The 15949-nt window shown below is 36.5% G+C and overlaps 1 protein-coding gene across 3 annotated transcripts in view; it reads right to left on the reverse strand.

Annotated features, from left to right (window-relative positions):
* Positions 1–4375: 4375 nt before the first annotated feature.
* FNBP1L (formin binding protein 1 like) overlaps positions 4376–15949 on the reverse strand; it is a 102183-nt gene continuing 90609 nt past the window's right edge. For 2 of the 3 annotated variants that reach the window (XM_045547510.1, XM_045547512.1), the window contains 5 exons: positions 15572–15681; positions 12551–12683; positions 12075–12169; positions 9660–9808; positions 4376–8088 (listed from right to left, as the gene is read on the reverse strand). In XM_045547510.1, the coding sequence (XP_045403466.1) occupies positions 7910–8088; positions 9660–9808; positions 12075–12169; positions 12551–12683; positions 15572–15681 (666 nt within the window). In that variant the 3' untranslated portion in view covers positions 4376–7909. The remainder of the gene's footprint in view (positions 8089–9659; positions 9809–12074; positions 12170–12550; positions 12684–15571; positions 15682–15949) is intronic. The other variant, XM_045547511.1, reaches the window with a different exon arrangement.

The raw sequence follows: 15949 nt of genomic DNA on the forward strand, positions 1-15949 counted from the left end.
TTGGTACGTTACATATGTCATGTGTGAGACTAAGTTAAAAGACTGCAGCTTGCCCCTTGAGTCCTGGGGGAAGCAAGATGCCACCTTGTGAGCACCCTAATGGAGAGGTCCACATGCCAAGGAACTGAAGCCTCTGGTCAACAGCCAGCAAGGAACTGGGGCTTCCCAACAACCACTTGAATGATCTTGGAAGTGGATCTCCAGCCCCAGTCAGAGCCTTGAGATGAATGCAACCTCATGAGAAACTCTGAACCAATATCAGCCTGCTCTATTACACAGTAAGAGATAACTAACACAATTAACATCCCATTCACAAGAATTCCCATGAATTAAAATGGAAAGACAACTAACCAAAAAAGAAAATGGATAAAGACAAAAACAGGCTTTCCACAAGAAGGAAAAACATACCGTAAACATGAAAAGAGGCTCAACATAATAATCAGGGCAACACAAATTAAGACTACAATGAAATGCTCTTTTATTATATATCCTTTGACCTGACAAAGATTGAAATCTGACTCCTAAATGTCGGCTAGGATTTGGAATATGAGTAACCCTTATACAATGCTTATAGGTATGTAAAAATATTACAATAATTTTGGGAGGAAGATGTGGCATTATCTTTTAAAATTGAAAAGTAATATAACTCATAACCTACCAACTCCACTGGTAGGTACAGACTTTAGAGAAACACTCATATCAGTACACATGCACATGGATGTGCATAAGCAGCATTGTTTTTACCAGCAAAACTCAGGAAATAATCCATCAAGAGGATGGATAAATTATATACTTAATGGACTATTAGATGCAGTAAAATGAACTATGCATAGACATGGATAAAGCTTAGAAACAACGTTGAATGAAAAAGCAATCAAAACACAATGGAATATTCAAAATGTTTGATAAGTGGGATGTTACTAAATATAAATACATAAATATATAAATCAATGTACAAATGAACAGGTAAAATTCCTTTTATTCTTTAAACTATGTAATAAAAACTTATCAAGTGATAAAAGCATAAGTCATTCATCAATTGCTAATAATTTTCAAATCATTTATTTAAACAAATAGGTTGGTATAACTTTTGTTAGGTATGGCCTGTCACCAGGTAAATGACACCCCTATATTCAACACAGGGAACTGCAAACTCTTCCAATGACTCCCCCTTTCGATACATAGTTATTAGCTTACTAAGGTGCTGTCTGGCACCTGAACAGAGTGGACATGCAGCTGATCCCCATCTCACCTCTTAGCCTCATCAGACAACACTGCACCATCTGGGTGCTGGCTACATGCCAAGACCAGTGGCAGGTGCTCCCAGCCACAGAAAAGAGTGGAGGAAGGGAGGAAGAGGGAGTGAGATGGGTGAGGATTGCTGATCTTGGTTTGCCAGAACTGGGAGCGAGCTTATGGTTTTTGTCTGTCTCATTCCACACCCACACTGTGTCCCCCACACTGGCCAATGAGGAAACCACCACTGACTGGCTGGATGCCAGTTATGATGCAGGACAAGGCAGAAGGGGAAAGAGGAGAGAATAGAAACACTAGACAAGTCTGCCAGGGCTTCTGCTCGCCCTGAGTCAAAGTGGCTTGGTCTGCCCAGGTAAGTGAGGGGAAAGGTGGACTTGTGGAGGTGAAGAGGGCAGACTAATGTGATACTCCTGTCTGGAGACCACCCAAGCGAAGGGGGAGAACATAGCACGAGTTGTGCTATCACTTGCAGGAGAACATTCTCTTCTGGGTAAAGTCCCTTTCCTCACACCTCTTCAAATACACAAGGCAGACCACTCTCCACCACAGAATAAGTTACCCCCAAAAAGCAAAACTTGGGGCCAGGTGCAGTGGCTCATACCTCTAATCCCAGCACCAAGGTGGGAGGATTGCTTGAAGCCAGGAGTTCAAGATCAGCCTGGGCAACATAGTGAGACTCTGTCTCTACAAAAAATAAAAATAACTTACCTGGGCCTGGTAGTGCATGCCTGTAGTCCCAGCTACTCAGGAGACTGAGGCAAGAGGATCACTTGAGCCCAAGAGTTTGAGGCTGCAGGGAGCTATGATCAAACCACTGCACTCCAGCGTGGGTGACAGAGCAAGACCCTGTCTCTTTAAAAAAATTGAAAAAATTGAAAACCACTGAAGGGCCCAGGGCCCATGCCCCCTTCCAGTCTCCCCAGCCACTTCCAGAGCCCAGACCCGGCTTTGCCCCCCGACCCTTGAGCAGGGTGAGGCATTTTTTGGGGGGAGACAGAGTATGTCTCCCTCAGTTTGATTGCCAGGGGCCTCTCCCACCCAAGAATTTATAAAACCAGAGGATTCACCAACACCTGAAATAAATAATAGTAAATTATTATATAACAGTAAGCCTTTCTTAAAGCTTTGTCCCCAGAGCCCACACCAGAAATGCATTGGTATCAGAGTGTCATGTGTGGTTTCTGGGAGAAATAACATGTACTGGAACTTGTATGATTAACTAGGGTTTTTTTTTTTTTTTTTAACTACTTTTCCTAGTTACTACTTACCAACCAGTATGGAAACATTTCAGTATTTAGCATTCATTACACATCAGAATGCAATAGCTGAATATCAGACCCACTCATACAAAGCATCTTTATAGACACCATCCTTAGCTCAAAACCAAGGAAGGTAATCAGGTTTAGGAAAAAAATACTCATGTGCTAAAACTATAAACAAAACAATAAACCCAAGATTCGAGATAATAGTTACCTCTGGAGGAGGAGATGGTAATTTTCTATTTTAGTTGGGTGATATGTTTATTTTATTATGGTTGATAACAAACATACACATATTCTCCACAAGACACTCTTCAGGGATGAGATTCCAGGTTTACTAAATCGGCTTGTCACAAGCTCCTATTCTACTATAATGCTGTCACCATCTTACAAAAATGAGAAATCTTGTCAAATTGATATTGTGCAGAAAGCAAGATATTAATTATATCTTAGAATTCCCCATTTGTATCAAAATAAAGGAATGCAGCTATTTTGATATGACTTCTTCTTAGGAACCTAAGTGGTCCAGCTGCCCATTACATTGTCCCCCAAATATTATCAACATCTAGTATTATAAGGGTTGTTGTCAAACATCCCAGAATTTACTCTTCAAAATTACAGTGTTTGCCCATTCCCCATTCTTTTGGCAACTCTTATATTTTCTATAGTTTCCCCAGTTATTGACAGTGGCTATCCTAAGGAATATATCTGATCATAGGTATACGAGCTCAGTGAAACAGGTTCAGAGTTTCTGAAGCATTTTTTCACCTAAACAAATACAGGTTGAGCATCTGAAATCTGAAAATCTGCAACTTTTAAGCACCAACACAATGCTCAAAGGAAATGCTCACTGGAGCATTTCAGATATTGGACTTTCATATTAGGGACTCTCAACTGGTAAGGACATAATGCAAATATTCCAAAATCCAAAAATATCAGAAATCCCAAACACTTCTGTTCTCAAGCATTTCAGATAAGAAATACTCAACCTGTACCTTCTTCAAAAGAAAATCCTTTCCAATAAGCCTGGAGATCCTTTTCCTTTTGTTAATATTGTTATAAGGATGTTATCTTGCCCTAGCAAGTAGGATGTGGCTTCCCTGATTTTAGTTCAGATAGTAGCCCTTTTCACTGTTTTGAGCTTTACTTCCCTGCAAACCTCTGTTCATCTGAAGCTGTAGCAGTTGACACTATTTTACTGCAATTTTCATTGTTTTTTATGTCCCCACTTCCAAGCTTAGCATTGATCTCTAAATTTTCATCTCAACAGTTGCAACCTCTTATTCTTCAGCATCTACCCTGAGTTTTATTCCCTTTTTGGATAGTTTCACATTTGCCTTTTTAAAAGGGCGAATCTTCTGAAATTAGATTCTCTAAAGTTACAGAGAAAGTGTCACTAAATATGGCAAATGTTCTCTTTCCATGCTTTGAAATGCCAGGAAGACGCGGGTGCTGTAACCAATCAGGAATCAAACAGAAGCACAGGAAATGCCAGCCACAGTGTGGAGGCTAAATCAGGATGTGTGGTACAGGGACGGTTCTTACGGATGCAAAGAATAAGACGGTGTAAAAGGAAAGTCAATGTAACACAGCTACTGTAGACAAAGATAAATCCAAATTATTACATGCAATTTAAATTCACTCTAAAGAAATTGTTAACATTTTTTTCCTTTAGCAAAGCTTGACAGAAACCAAACTAGAATAAAATTTCCAAAAGCTGCTTTGCAAAAAAGGTTGCCTCATTTACGGAACTTGTCATCTACTTTGTATTATCTGAAATTTAGCATATTCAAGAAAAAAAATCATTACATCTCTTTGGGTCACATAGCAGTAAGAGATAACACACTATACACCTTAACTGGCCATGAAAAGATTGTTTTATTCCATGAAAATATTCTCAACAGAGAACACTATCTTAAACAAAGCATTTACCATTAGGAAATCAACATGTGCACAAAGAGTAAAAATTACTGAAAAATTAAACATTTCTTTTGGACAATTCACATGTTCAAAATTTAAGGATGATTTAAGGATGATCTAAACTGTGCAAGTACAAATGTCTTTCCTAGTTTAATAACCCATATACAGGTTGCACTATTCCACGTGAAGGAACTTGCCTCCTACGGAAGCAAATCCTGCTTTTAGAAAAACAAACAGTAGCTTGAAAAGAACAGTTAGTCCTTACAAGAATGCCTTAAACTTTGCCCTCTGTGACTGTTAGCCAAAAAAACATAAGCACTTCAGGCTTTGTACAGAAGACAAACACAACCAGATCACATTTCCTCCTCATTGCTAACCTTTAAAATAAAAATAGCACTAGATTTTAAAACTACTTCATGTAGTCTGTCAGTACTGAATAATGTCACATTATATAAATAACCCTGTAATGAGATTCAATATCTAAACTTTATAGTTTACTAGCATCAAAGGTAATATGCTATATTTCAGCTGTGTAACAGTGGTGTACTTGATCTTATGAAGGCATTAACTTTTGCACAATTGTCATTCAGCTTTAGTATAACTGGTAGTATGATTCAAACAACACTGGGAAACATTATTAAAGCAGTCACACAGCTTCTAAAATATTGCTTAAAATCCAACAGTACACAAACCATTTCACGTTCTCTTTCTCCCCTCAAAACAGTAAAGAACCAAATTAATGAAGCTTCAGTGGTACAAATAGCCCCCCACCCCCACCCATCTCCCTATTACAACATCACTAAGAAATTAGTTAAGATTATAAGTCATTAAACAGAATCACAAATGCAAAGCAGGACAACATGAGCAACGGGGCACTGACAACAATTATATTTACAAGTATAAACATACAGAAATTTCCATTTTACAAGTAAAAGTGCACATAGATCATTACAAAGTTACACTAAATTTTATTGGATTCAAACAAAAGCATCACTTGAAACAGACTATCATTGTAATAATCAAATGAGATCGTCATAACCCCAAATAAAAACATAATGGGTAGAGGTCTACAAAACTTCTCATAAAAACACTGAGTACAGTAAAATGGACTGGGACATGTCTTTAGTTTGACGCATAAATTTGAAGATGCACCATCGTACATGGTGGCGCTCTAATAGCCACCTACCTACCGAGGCTGCATCGGCAGCTGCAGCGGTGCAGCAGAGTTAAAGGAGTCGCACTGAGCTGACACATAAAGCCCTTTGTGGGATACTGTAGTGGTAGTGTTGGCAATCAACAGATTTAGGCACTCTAGTTTAAGGCAGCATTTGAATGGAAGCAGCTGACTTTTGACAATAGTCCTTTGTCTTGAGGTGGTGAGTATCTTCTGTGTTTATTATGCCAAGATTTCAGTGCTGACTATAGATTCTTCCCAGACTGAGGTGCTGAAGATGTATCACATTTCAAAGAGTTCTTTCAATTGGGCTGTAGGCTAGAGCAGAGATGTTTTCTTTTTCTCATCATAAATACTTCAGGTTTACAGACTACTTCATAATGCGAAAAGTGGAATGTTTGCAGTGGGGAAGTTATAGCAGCATACACAAATACTAGGATGGCAACATTAGTGCTGGAGATGTTTGACAAAGAGATTTACACTACAAATGTAAAACACAACAAAGGCTTTGACAAGAACAAGGGATTATAAAGACATGCCTGAAAAATCTAGCCCGATCACTCTAGACATGCAACAGGATGTTAAGCAAGCACGGAGGTGGCACAGGCAGACACTGACAAATGGCAAGGAACTAACAGACAATGGGTCTAAAAAACAATTAAAACAGAGCTGGGATAGAGACAGTCCTACTGGGACAGTCAAATGTATGACAAATTTTATGATAGCTCTGCATTCTTTACTGATTGGACATCAGTAAAATAAATGGGAAAAAAGTCAGCCATTGTTGGCTGTTTTCTTGTGTGAATAATCGTGAACTAGGAATTTAAGAATTGGCATTACAATGATTTTTTAAAACAATGTATGAAAATGCTAATGAAGTTAGTAAAAAATAATCATGTCTGCATGCATTCATGCAACTTGCTTTTCTCACTCTCTTTTGAGCCTGACAACTCTAATACCCTCCCCCCAAAAGCAGCTGCATGTAACCTCCTTCAACATCTTGCCCATTTCCTCAGAAACCCTCTTCAGGAACCTGCAGTCCAGGAGGAAAAAGAAAAGAACAATTACTGAAGACCTTTGGTAAGACCAAAAGGGGTGTTCAGTTTAAAGTGTCTATCCAAAATGTCTCTAAAATCTTTTATAGTTACTGAAAACTCTAGAAAATTTTGAAATATGAGCAAAATGTTACTGCTTTCTCACTTTACTTCCCCACACAAGTAACTCAGAGTGTGATCACACAACTAGGACTGCACAATCCTTGATTGTACAGTGTGTCCAACAAATGCTTGTTGAAATTAACTGGAAAAAATGATCTATCCTAGTAACTGGTGATCCAACTAAAATAATGAAATGCTCTAAAATGGTGGTACAGATATCTTCCTCCAACCTAGTCAAAAAAGTTGTTTCTCTTTTAAAAAAGTAAAATTTCCCTTCCATTCAAGATTTCCTCTATCTTCAAATGTGTATTTTTCCCATATATAACCAGTTATTTTCCTATGTATAACTGCTAAATGCTAAATAATCTTTAAAGTGATATTTCCCAAAAGACATTTTCAAGATGAAAAATAGAAACATAAATTAATTTGGAAGGAAGCTTGTACATTATTGAAAATTACCAGCAAATCTCAAAATATTTCCACATCTCAAAAGAAAACTTTTATTCACCTAAAAGCTAGACCAGGTGATTTATTTTGCTAATCTCTTGAGTAGCCTACTACTTAAATAGATTATATGTTAGGTGCTTATTTTCTTCCTTTAGGAAATCAAAGTTAAAATAGGGAAGAAAATGAAAATGATATTATTATTTTACCCAATTACCCAACTATTACTTTCTTCCTAGAAACTGTAGCTATGAATTTAAATTCCTAGAACAAAGCACTCTTTGGGGAGTCAACTTTCCATAGCATTCAGAGCAGTTTTACTTATTTGAATTCACTACAGTCACTGTGTTTTCTGAAGGAAAGGAGGCAAAGAAGCATACTATTTATGGATTCCTGCCCAAGAAATCAAATTATATTACTTGTAAGGCAGAAAAACACAAATCCTTCACAAGGACTTAAGCAGGACATAAAGCAAAAGGCATCAATTAAGCTTCACAACAACATTAAACAGTAAAGTGCCACAAAAACAGTTCTTGTGGTAATAGTTACATCTCTTAGATTAAGCCTACACAGCTCACATAGTGAACAATAAATCTTAGATGCCCTTTAAGTTTTCTTATTTTTTCCAATCAGCTGAATGTGTTTTCATTTATGTTATCATTCCTGTGCCATACATGGCACAAAGCCGCCTGGTTAGTTTAGATATAAGTTACTGCACCTTTACTGTTTTTCTCTAGAGTTACATCTATGTACGATGTGGGAACGTAGCCTTCTTCACCATTCTGTCTCCGAGCTCTTGTCCATCCATCACCTTTGTCCTCCTCAATAATGTATAGAACTTCACCTTCTTTCATTGCCAGAGTACCTTCATTATGTCCTAGATAAGAGTTTTCATAGCACAAACATAAATTAAGCACAGCAATAATTTGTAATAAAATTTACAAATACAACACACAAAATAGTAATAACATATAACCTTACTAGATTTCAACATACCTGGAAACATGAGCCCACTGACTCATTAGCAACAACATCTCTAGTATGCTTTGTAGTATGCCCAACACTTTCATATTCATCTCTCATTTAAGCTGCACAATAACCATGTAAAACTGGATTAATATCATCCCCAAGTATTATAACAGATGAAGTAACCGAGCCACAGTGACATTCTGTGATTTGACAGTGTATTCTAACTCCATTTCACTATTCCAACTCCTTTCCCAAATTTGAGTAGTGTAGCTATCTGAAGATTTCATGAGGTACGGATCAGGAAAATAGTAAAAAGACAGTGAGAGGCTGGGAAGAGGATGGGAAGAATACAGTTGAAGAGACAGCAGAGAAAAATATAGGTTTGACTCTGGAGATGTTAGATGCATAATGGCTGCAAAGCATAACCACCTTCGTTCAATCCCTCACCAGCCTCAGGACTCCCTTTCTTCCCATCCCCAACCACACTCCCAACCTGCTTAGCAGTAACAATTTTCCCAATTCAGTGTTCATTTAACATATACTAAATTTCCTCCCTAGTTTCTAGATTACATTATAGCAAGATCTCAATTTTTCACTTTTTTTTAGAGATAAGGTCTCACTGTGTTCAGACTGGTCTAGAACCTGAGCTCAAGCAATCCTCCCACCTCAGTTTCCTGAGTAGCTGGGTCTACAGGAGTGAACCACTGCACTCAGCTATAAGATCTTAAATTTAATGTTTTCTCACAATGAGGATTAATTAAAGACTTTACTCAATTTTAAAACCAAAAAAACAGGGGAGAAAGACCTTATATCATATACCATTTTACAATAATTTTTTACAAGCAGTTTACTCTGCTCTTCTTTAGCTGAGGAAAGAGATTGTTTAGAGTCCAAGAGAAGAAGGGTCTACCTAAAAATCTGCAGGACAGGGCCTCAGTGCCATACTCCCCTCACAAAGTTTGTTCTCCAACTTTCATAGGGGAAAACCTGGCATAGTCAGAAGCTACCCCATTCTCTCCCATTCTCATCTAAAAAGGTGGTCTACAGAATCAGGATATGATGATGGCATTCAGCTATGCCTTTTACCTGTCTCTCAATGTTAGTAAGCTGCAAGGAAGAACACAAAGTGACATCTTCCAGCCATGCATTTCCTGGGTTGGGCTATATGCTCAAGCTGCTTCAACTTTGTTGAGTACATGTAAGCATTAGTAAGAACTCTGGGGGAAATTCTGTATTGATCGAAGTTGATAATTAAATAATAATCTATATTAAGATGCCAATAACATGGGTAATTTTAATTTCACATATGGAAGAAAAATATCTATATTTGTAATTCAGTTAAAACAAAAGTATGCACACTAAATGTACTATTCTAATTTTCTAACAATGTATTATTAAGCTAAGAACACTAAAGTGAATGACAATGTATTTAGACTTTCAGGAATCAATTTTATCAAATACATATTAAGAAAGTCATACCATCAAAAGGGTAGATGGCTTTGCAGTGTCCAATAGCAGGCAAGGGGTCATCATCCTCAAATTCATCATCAAACTCATTGTGGTGACCATGCTGTTGGGGTGGCCCACGGACTTCTTGGTTTGCATCATCAGTGTAACTTCCCTCAGGACTATAAAATATAAAATTATCTCTGATCAAGTATCATAAACATGAGAAATCTATATATTACCTATAGGGTTGATCTCTTCAGGATCAATTTGGAAAATAAATATCAAAGACATGGTTCCAAATTAAGCCCTATTTTCTTAAATGTTGAGTATACAAATTACTTCTAATATAAAATGCTTCCTTGCTGAATTTCCTGAAACAAAAAAATTAAAAAATTAAAAGATTACAATGTTCTATGCACATAGCAGTATTCAGTAAATACGTTTCACTATCACTGGGTCTAGAGACAAAATGGAAAAATGTAGTAAACAATTGTCTTTCATCACCACATATTTATCACCCCCTATTTTGTCAAGAGAACCCTAAAATTCCTTAGGGGACCCACCCAGACCCATGTTCAGTTCACAGGCTTCAGGTGGAGTTGTTTCTATTCTGGATCTGGAGGGGCCATCAGAGCACGGCATTTGTATGGCTGGAGTGAATACTTCACAAGTAGTCCTGTAACCTAATCAGATATAAGAGATGCAAAGAGATTTTTGCTTGGGACTACTGCAAGAGAAGCTCACTCCCTTTTCCACTGGACTTGAACCTGAAAGAATACTCGCCTAGAGCTTTGGAAGATCACCATATAGAGCCTTCAAATGAAGCCAACACAGAAGGCAGAGATGTGAGGTGGAAAGAAACTGAGTCCTGAGGATATCATCTGAGCTCCTAGATCAAGCTTTCACTAAAGTAAGCCAATGAAGTCCATTTTTAGTTTAAGCCAGTATAGGTAAAGTATTCATTCTGTCACTGAAAACCAAAAGACTCCTAACTAAAATAAGAAATAAAGTTAATTTCCAATTTAATCATGGTAACAAGACAGTAACTTAGAAAATCCAAAAAAGGCATTTCATTTTTCTTAAAAATTTTTTAAATCAAAGAGAAAAAATGTTTGCTGAAGAATCAAATGACTACAATTTTAATAATGGAAAAATTTGTAAGATTAGATTTAATAGCACTTTCAGTAAGTCTGGAAGCCATGTTCTTAACACATGCCAGAGAAATTAGATCCTTTTAATCTGGGTTTTACCTAATAACAAAAAACAGTTATTTGTGGATATCTCTTGATATATTGAAGATATGTACTCTTTCAAGAAGCAATAAGGGGCCAGGCGTGGTGGTTCACACCTGTAATCCTAACACTCTAGGAGGCCGAGGCGGGTGGATTGTTTGAGCTCAGGAGTTCAAGACCAGCCTGAGCAAGAGTGAGACCCCGTCTCTACTAAAAATAGAAAGAAATTATATGGACACCTAAAAATATATATAGAAAAATTAGCCGGGCATGGTGGCACATGCCTGTAGTCCCAGCTACTCGGGACGCTGAGGCAGGAAGATTGCTTGAGCCTAGGAGTTTGAGGTTGCTGTGAGCTAGGCTGATGCCACGGCACTCTAGAACAGGGAACGGAGTGAGACTCTGTCTCAAACAAAAAAAAAAAAAAAAAAAAAGTAATAAGGGAGACAAAGAGGAGAGAAGAGGGAGAAACTAACATTTGTGAAGCACACATACTATTTACCAGATATTTTACTGCTTGGTGCTTTATGTGCGTTATTTCCTTTTTTACTAACCGCCCCGAAGGATGGGTATTTTAACCTCCATTTTATATTTCAGCAAACTGAGACTCAGGGAACATTAAAATAGAACTTGCACAAAGTTTTTACTTTGAGTAATATACTGTACTTAAGTAGAAAACCAAGATTTGATACTAGACCTCTCAAATTCTTCTCTAGGGTGAATCCTAATTTGTGGACTTTTACTATTGGGGGAAGGTGGGGGGAGATACATTACAACAAGGGAAAAATGTCACAAGTGGTATGGAAACTTAGCAAAATGCCTTTTGGAAGCTCTGGTCCAAACTAACCATCTCTTTTTACTTTACAAAACTTTGAGCAATTTGACAACAAAATTTTTCTTTGGCATAAGCTACCTCAAACTCCATCTAAACCCTAAAGGAACCTTCCCCGTGCCTGAGTAGCTTATGTCCCCAGACTGCCGCTCCAAGAATTTTCTATGTTCCTAGCTCTGTTTCTGGATGCACAACAAACTAGAATTGCATAGCAAAATAAAAATTCCTACTTCACCTGCAAACATTGCTAAGGGAACAGAGTTCAAAAGACTGAAGTTATTAAATTTGGGAGGAAAAAAAAGAATTGTATAAAGTTTAGGACAAAAGGGTGAGAAAAGTTTGAGGGAAAAGAAGGAATACAAAAAAAATGCAAAAAATGACCTTTCTCGTCCCTGTGTTACAAGATGATTTATGTCACTGCTATGTCTTCTGTCTCCTCTCCCACCTGTTTTGCCTTCAACTTCAGAGAGCCAAGCCTTAGGGAAAAAATAAGCAAACAACTGAGCTCAATAAATATGTTTAAAAGCTCATAAGATATTCTACATTTAAAATGTGCTTGGAGTTTTATAATTATGTAATTCTTAGAGATGGGAAACTTTTATTCCAATTTGGTCAATGATCAACTTTACAGCTGACTTAAAAAACTTAAATGTTTAATTTTATATAAAGGTTTAAATAAAAAACTTTAGTGAGGGATTAATTTAAAGATTATATACCATAATGATAGTTTACTTTTAGATCATAAACCCTAAAATTAAATATAGATATTTGAAGATAATTACAGTAAAAACCACTCTATCAATATGAAGTTTATAAAAATAATTTATCTCAGACAACTGCTGAATAACAAAATCTACCTCATTCTTGTGGATTTCCATTCGTAGGCGGTCAATGTTATTCATGGTCTCTGCTAATTTAGGCTGCAAACTCCCTGGATCTCCCATTTGTGGATTTTTCTCATACACATCTTTCATTTTGTTGAGTGCATCTCTGAAAGAGAAGAAAACCGCAGAATTAAATATTCACTTCATGTGCTTCCAGATAAGAGTTTTGACTTTGGGGACTTGCTTAATCTTACAGAGTCGTATCTCTTTAAATTTAGTCTAACATTACCTGATTAAAGACAATTTGCATAAAGCTGATAACATGTACAGAGTTAGCAATTTATTGAGATAATCTGTGAAAACACTTAGAATACCAAAAAAGTAACAGATTTCATTTCTCACTTTCTAAACAAGGAGATTTATTTACATATATATGTATGTATGTATGTACGTATGTGTGTGTGTATGTTTAATCAAAGGCTGGAAGAATATTCCTCAATATTCTTAAACTTATCATTATCCCAAATTGAACTCATTATATTCCCACCCAGCCACACTATTCCACCAGTGTTCCTTATCAAAGCTCACACAGCATCATCATCCTCCCACTCATCTGTGCTAGAAATAGGAATGGCAGCTTTAACTTGCCCTCTCCCTCTAAATTCAGTCATTTGCCAATGTCTTTTAGCCTATCACCTCTTCTCTAATCATATTACAATAGGTTTGCCTCAATCAGCTCCTCTTGACTCTAACATCTGACACTATTGACCAACACTCTTTAATACTCTTTTCCTTCTTGACCTCATGAAGATTACATTTTCTTTTTCCTCCTTACCTCTGCTTTCTCACAATCTCTCTCACTTGCTCCTTTCTCCTTCTTTGTTTAACCTTTACATGCACGTTACATAAAATGATAAGAAATGTTTCTTCTCATCTAATCCTACACTCCCCTTTTTGAGGATAACCTCCTCCTGTTTTATTAATAATATCACCTATCTTCAGATGATTCTCAAATGTGTATCTCTAGCCCTCTTTCTCTCCCAAGTTCTAGATTCATATTTCTAAACCCAACTGGACACTTCCAATATGAATTTTTCACATATTTCAAAAATCAACACAAACAAAACCATTATCTTTGCCCAAAATTTACTTTTTCTTAGTGTTTAAATTAATTCAATAGCTACTCTCCTGAGCTACAAGTCTTTTTCTTTTAAACCTCCTTCATGTTTCTCTTCTCAGGCATCTAATCAAGTGAAAAGTCCAACCTACTCTGGCTTTGAAATGACTGTTATCTATTCCTCCTTTCTAGTCTCATGGCTGTGCCTTTATTTAGGCTCTCAGCATCTCTCACCTGGATTGTTAAAAAGTCCCCTAACTAGTCTCCCTGCATTCAATCTCCTTCCTATACCATCTAATCTTCATATAGCTTTCAATTACCTTTCTTAAGAATATAGAGTTGATAATGTCACCCCCCTTCTCTCTCAACAACTTTTGGCAATTCTAATACCTACAGAACTCCACAGAAATGCATTTAATCAAGGACTGGAAAGCATTCAAGACTTTTCATAATTTATTCTATACCTTTCCATCCTCAACTTTTGTTATTATACTCCACATAATTTTTAATCAAGTCTTTCTGGATTAGAGCTAATAGCAGGCCATGGCAAAAACATTCCCTTTTCTGTGCCTCTATTCTTGTTTTGGACATGGACACAGAAAAATTTGAGTCACCAGACACACATTCAGAGTTCCCAGCTGAGGTCAAACAAGGTGATACCCTGGGCTTCATGTTTGTGCTCTCATATTCTAAACAATGTGTCCTTTTTGTAATCTATTTATTTAGTGCCATGTTTTTTGCATTTTTGTGCATTTTGTTGATGATGTTGGTGTCCCTAAACACACTGCTGAAGTGCTTTCTAGTGTTCCTAAGCATAAGAAGGCTGTAATGTTACTTATGGAGAAAACATGTTTTAGATAAGCTTTGTTCAAACATGAGTTACAGTGCTGTTGGCAGAGTTCAAAGTTAACAAATCAGCAATATAAATTAAATAAGGTGTATTTACACAAAAACATACATAAAACAAGATTATATATTAATCAGTTGATGAAAACATTGTGACCAGTGGCTACTTGGATCCTAACTTGGATTCCCCTATGAGCTATGTTTCAGTATTCAATAATTCAGTGTTCACAGTCAATTTACAGAACATAGCTACCGTTAGTAGTTAGAATCAACTGTGTTGCAGTATTTCATTTATGATTAAACACCACATCGTACCTCATACACAATTCTTAACATCAAAACTTCAATCTCACATGCTACAATTTTAAGCCCCAATGTTATCTTCAGTATAGATTAAGTCACCAATCCATTATAATAACTCTTTATTCATCATAAATAACTCTTCTGTGTCTATTTTATGAAAATTGATCTAAAGGAAACTTTTCATAACAATTTTTAAAAAATTAAAGCTAAGCACAAACAAATATGAAGCTGTAAGTAATAAAGCATTGTTTGCCAACATGTTTTACTGCAAACAAATAATTACAGCCTCGGGTTTCTATTGAACTCAATTTATATGTAAATGCAAAATGAAAATGTGCTTGGAGGTGGTTAATGTTGGTGAAACTACTCTTTTTTTAATCTTAATTTTTAGTAATCAGGGTCCCCATGTGTTGTCCAGGCTGGTCTCAAACTCCTGGCCTCGAGCAATACTCCTACCTCAGCCTCCCAGAGTGCTGGGATTACAGGCATGAGCCACCACACCCAGCCAGAAACTACACTTGATAATGAATCATCGAGTAATTTTTTAAATTTATGGCAGGCATAAACATATTCTAAAACTCTATAACCAAAGAAATTCTAATATTTTATTTTTATTTATGACATAGCAACCATAAAATTTTTCAGTTTAAGAGTGTATTTTTCTCTCAAAAGATATTTCAATTAGGATACATGATTTTTAAACTTTCTGTACATCACATTTAAATGTACCATAGAAAGTAAATGCTCAAAGAAGTAATAATGATACAGAAGACTTAAAAGAAAAATACTTTTGGTCTGATTCCTTTTGTAGTTCTCTGTTAAGTTCATCAATGCGCTGCTGTAGTTTTTTACGTCTCTGTTCTGGTGGCAGATGACTGAAATCTTCTAGTGCTGGGCCCTGAAAAGAGAATCTAAATCATTATAAAAGACCTTTCCAGGAAATTTTATTTTTAAAATGTACCTGCCATAAAATAAGAATATATACCAAAGTTTAATTTCAAATCTGCTTCAAGCAACCCCTTAAAAAAAAAAAGAAATCTATATAGATGTGTCTGAGTATTTATGTGTATATATTAATCAAAACAACTGTTTTGAAAGAGCTCAAATTTCAGTCATTGTATAAAACCATGAAACAGAACAGGTAAACATATCACCAGATATAGATA

The sequence above is a fragment of the Lemur catta genome, chromosome 3 (genome assembly GCF_020740605.2).
Source record: "Lemur catta isolate mLemCat1 chromosome 3, mLemCat1.pri, whole genome shotgun sequence".
Classification (NCBI taxonomy): Eukaryota; Metazoa; Chordata; class Mammalia; order Primates; family Lemuridae; genus Lemur; species Lemur catta.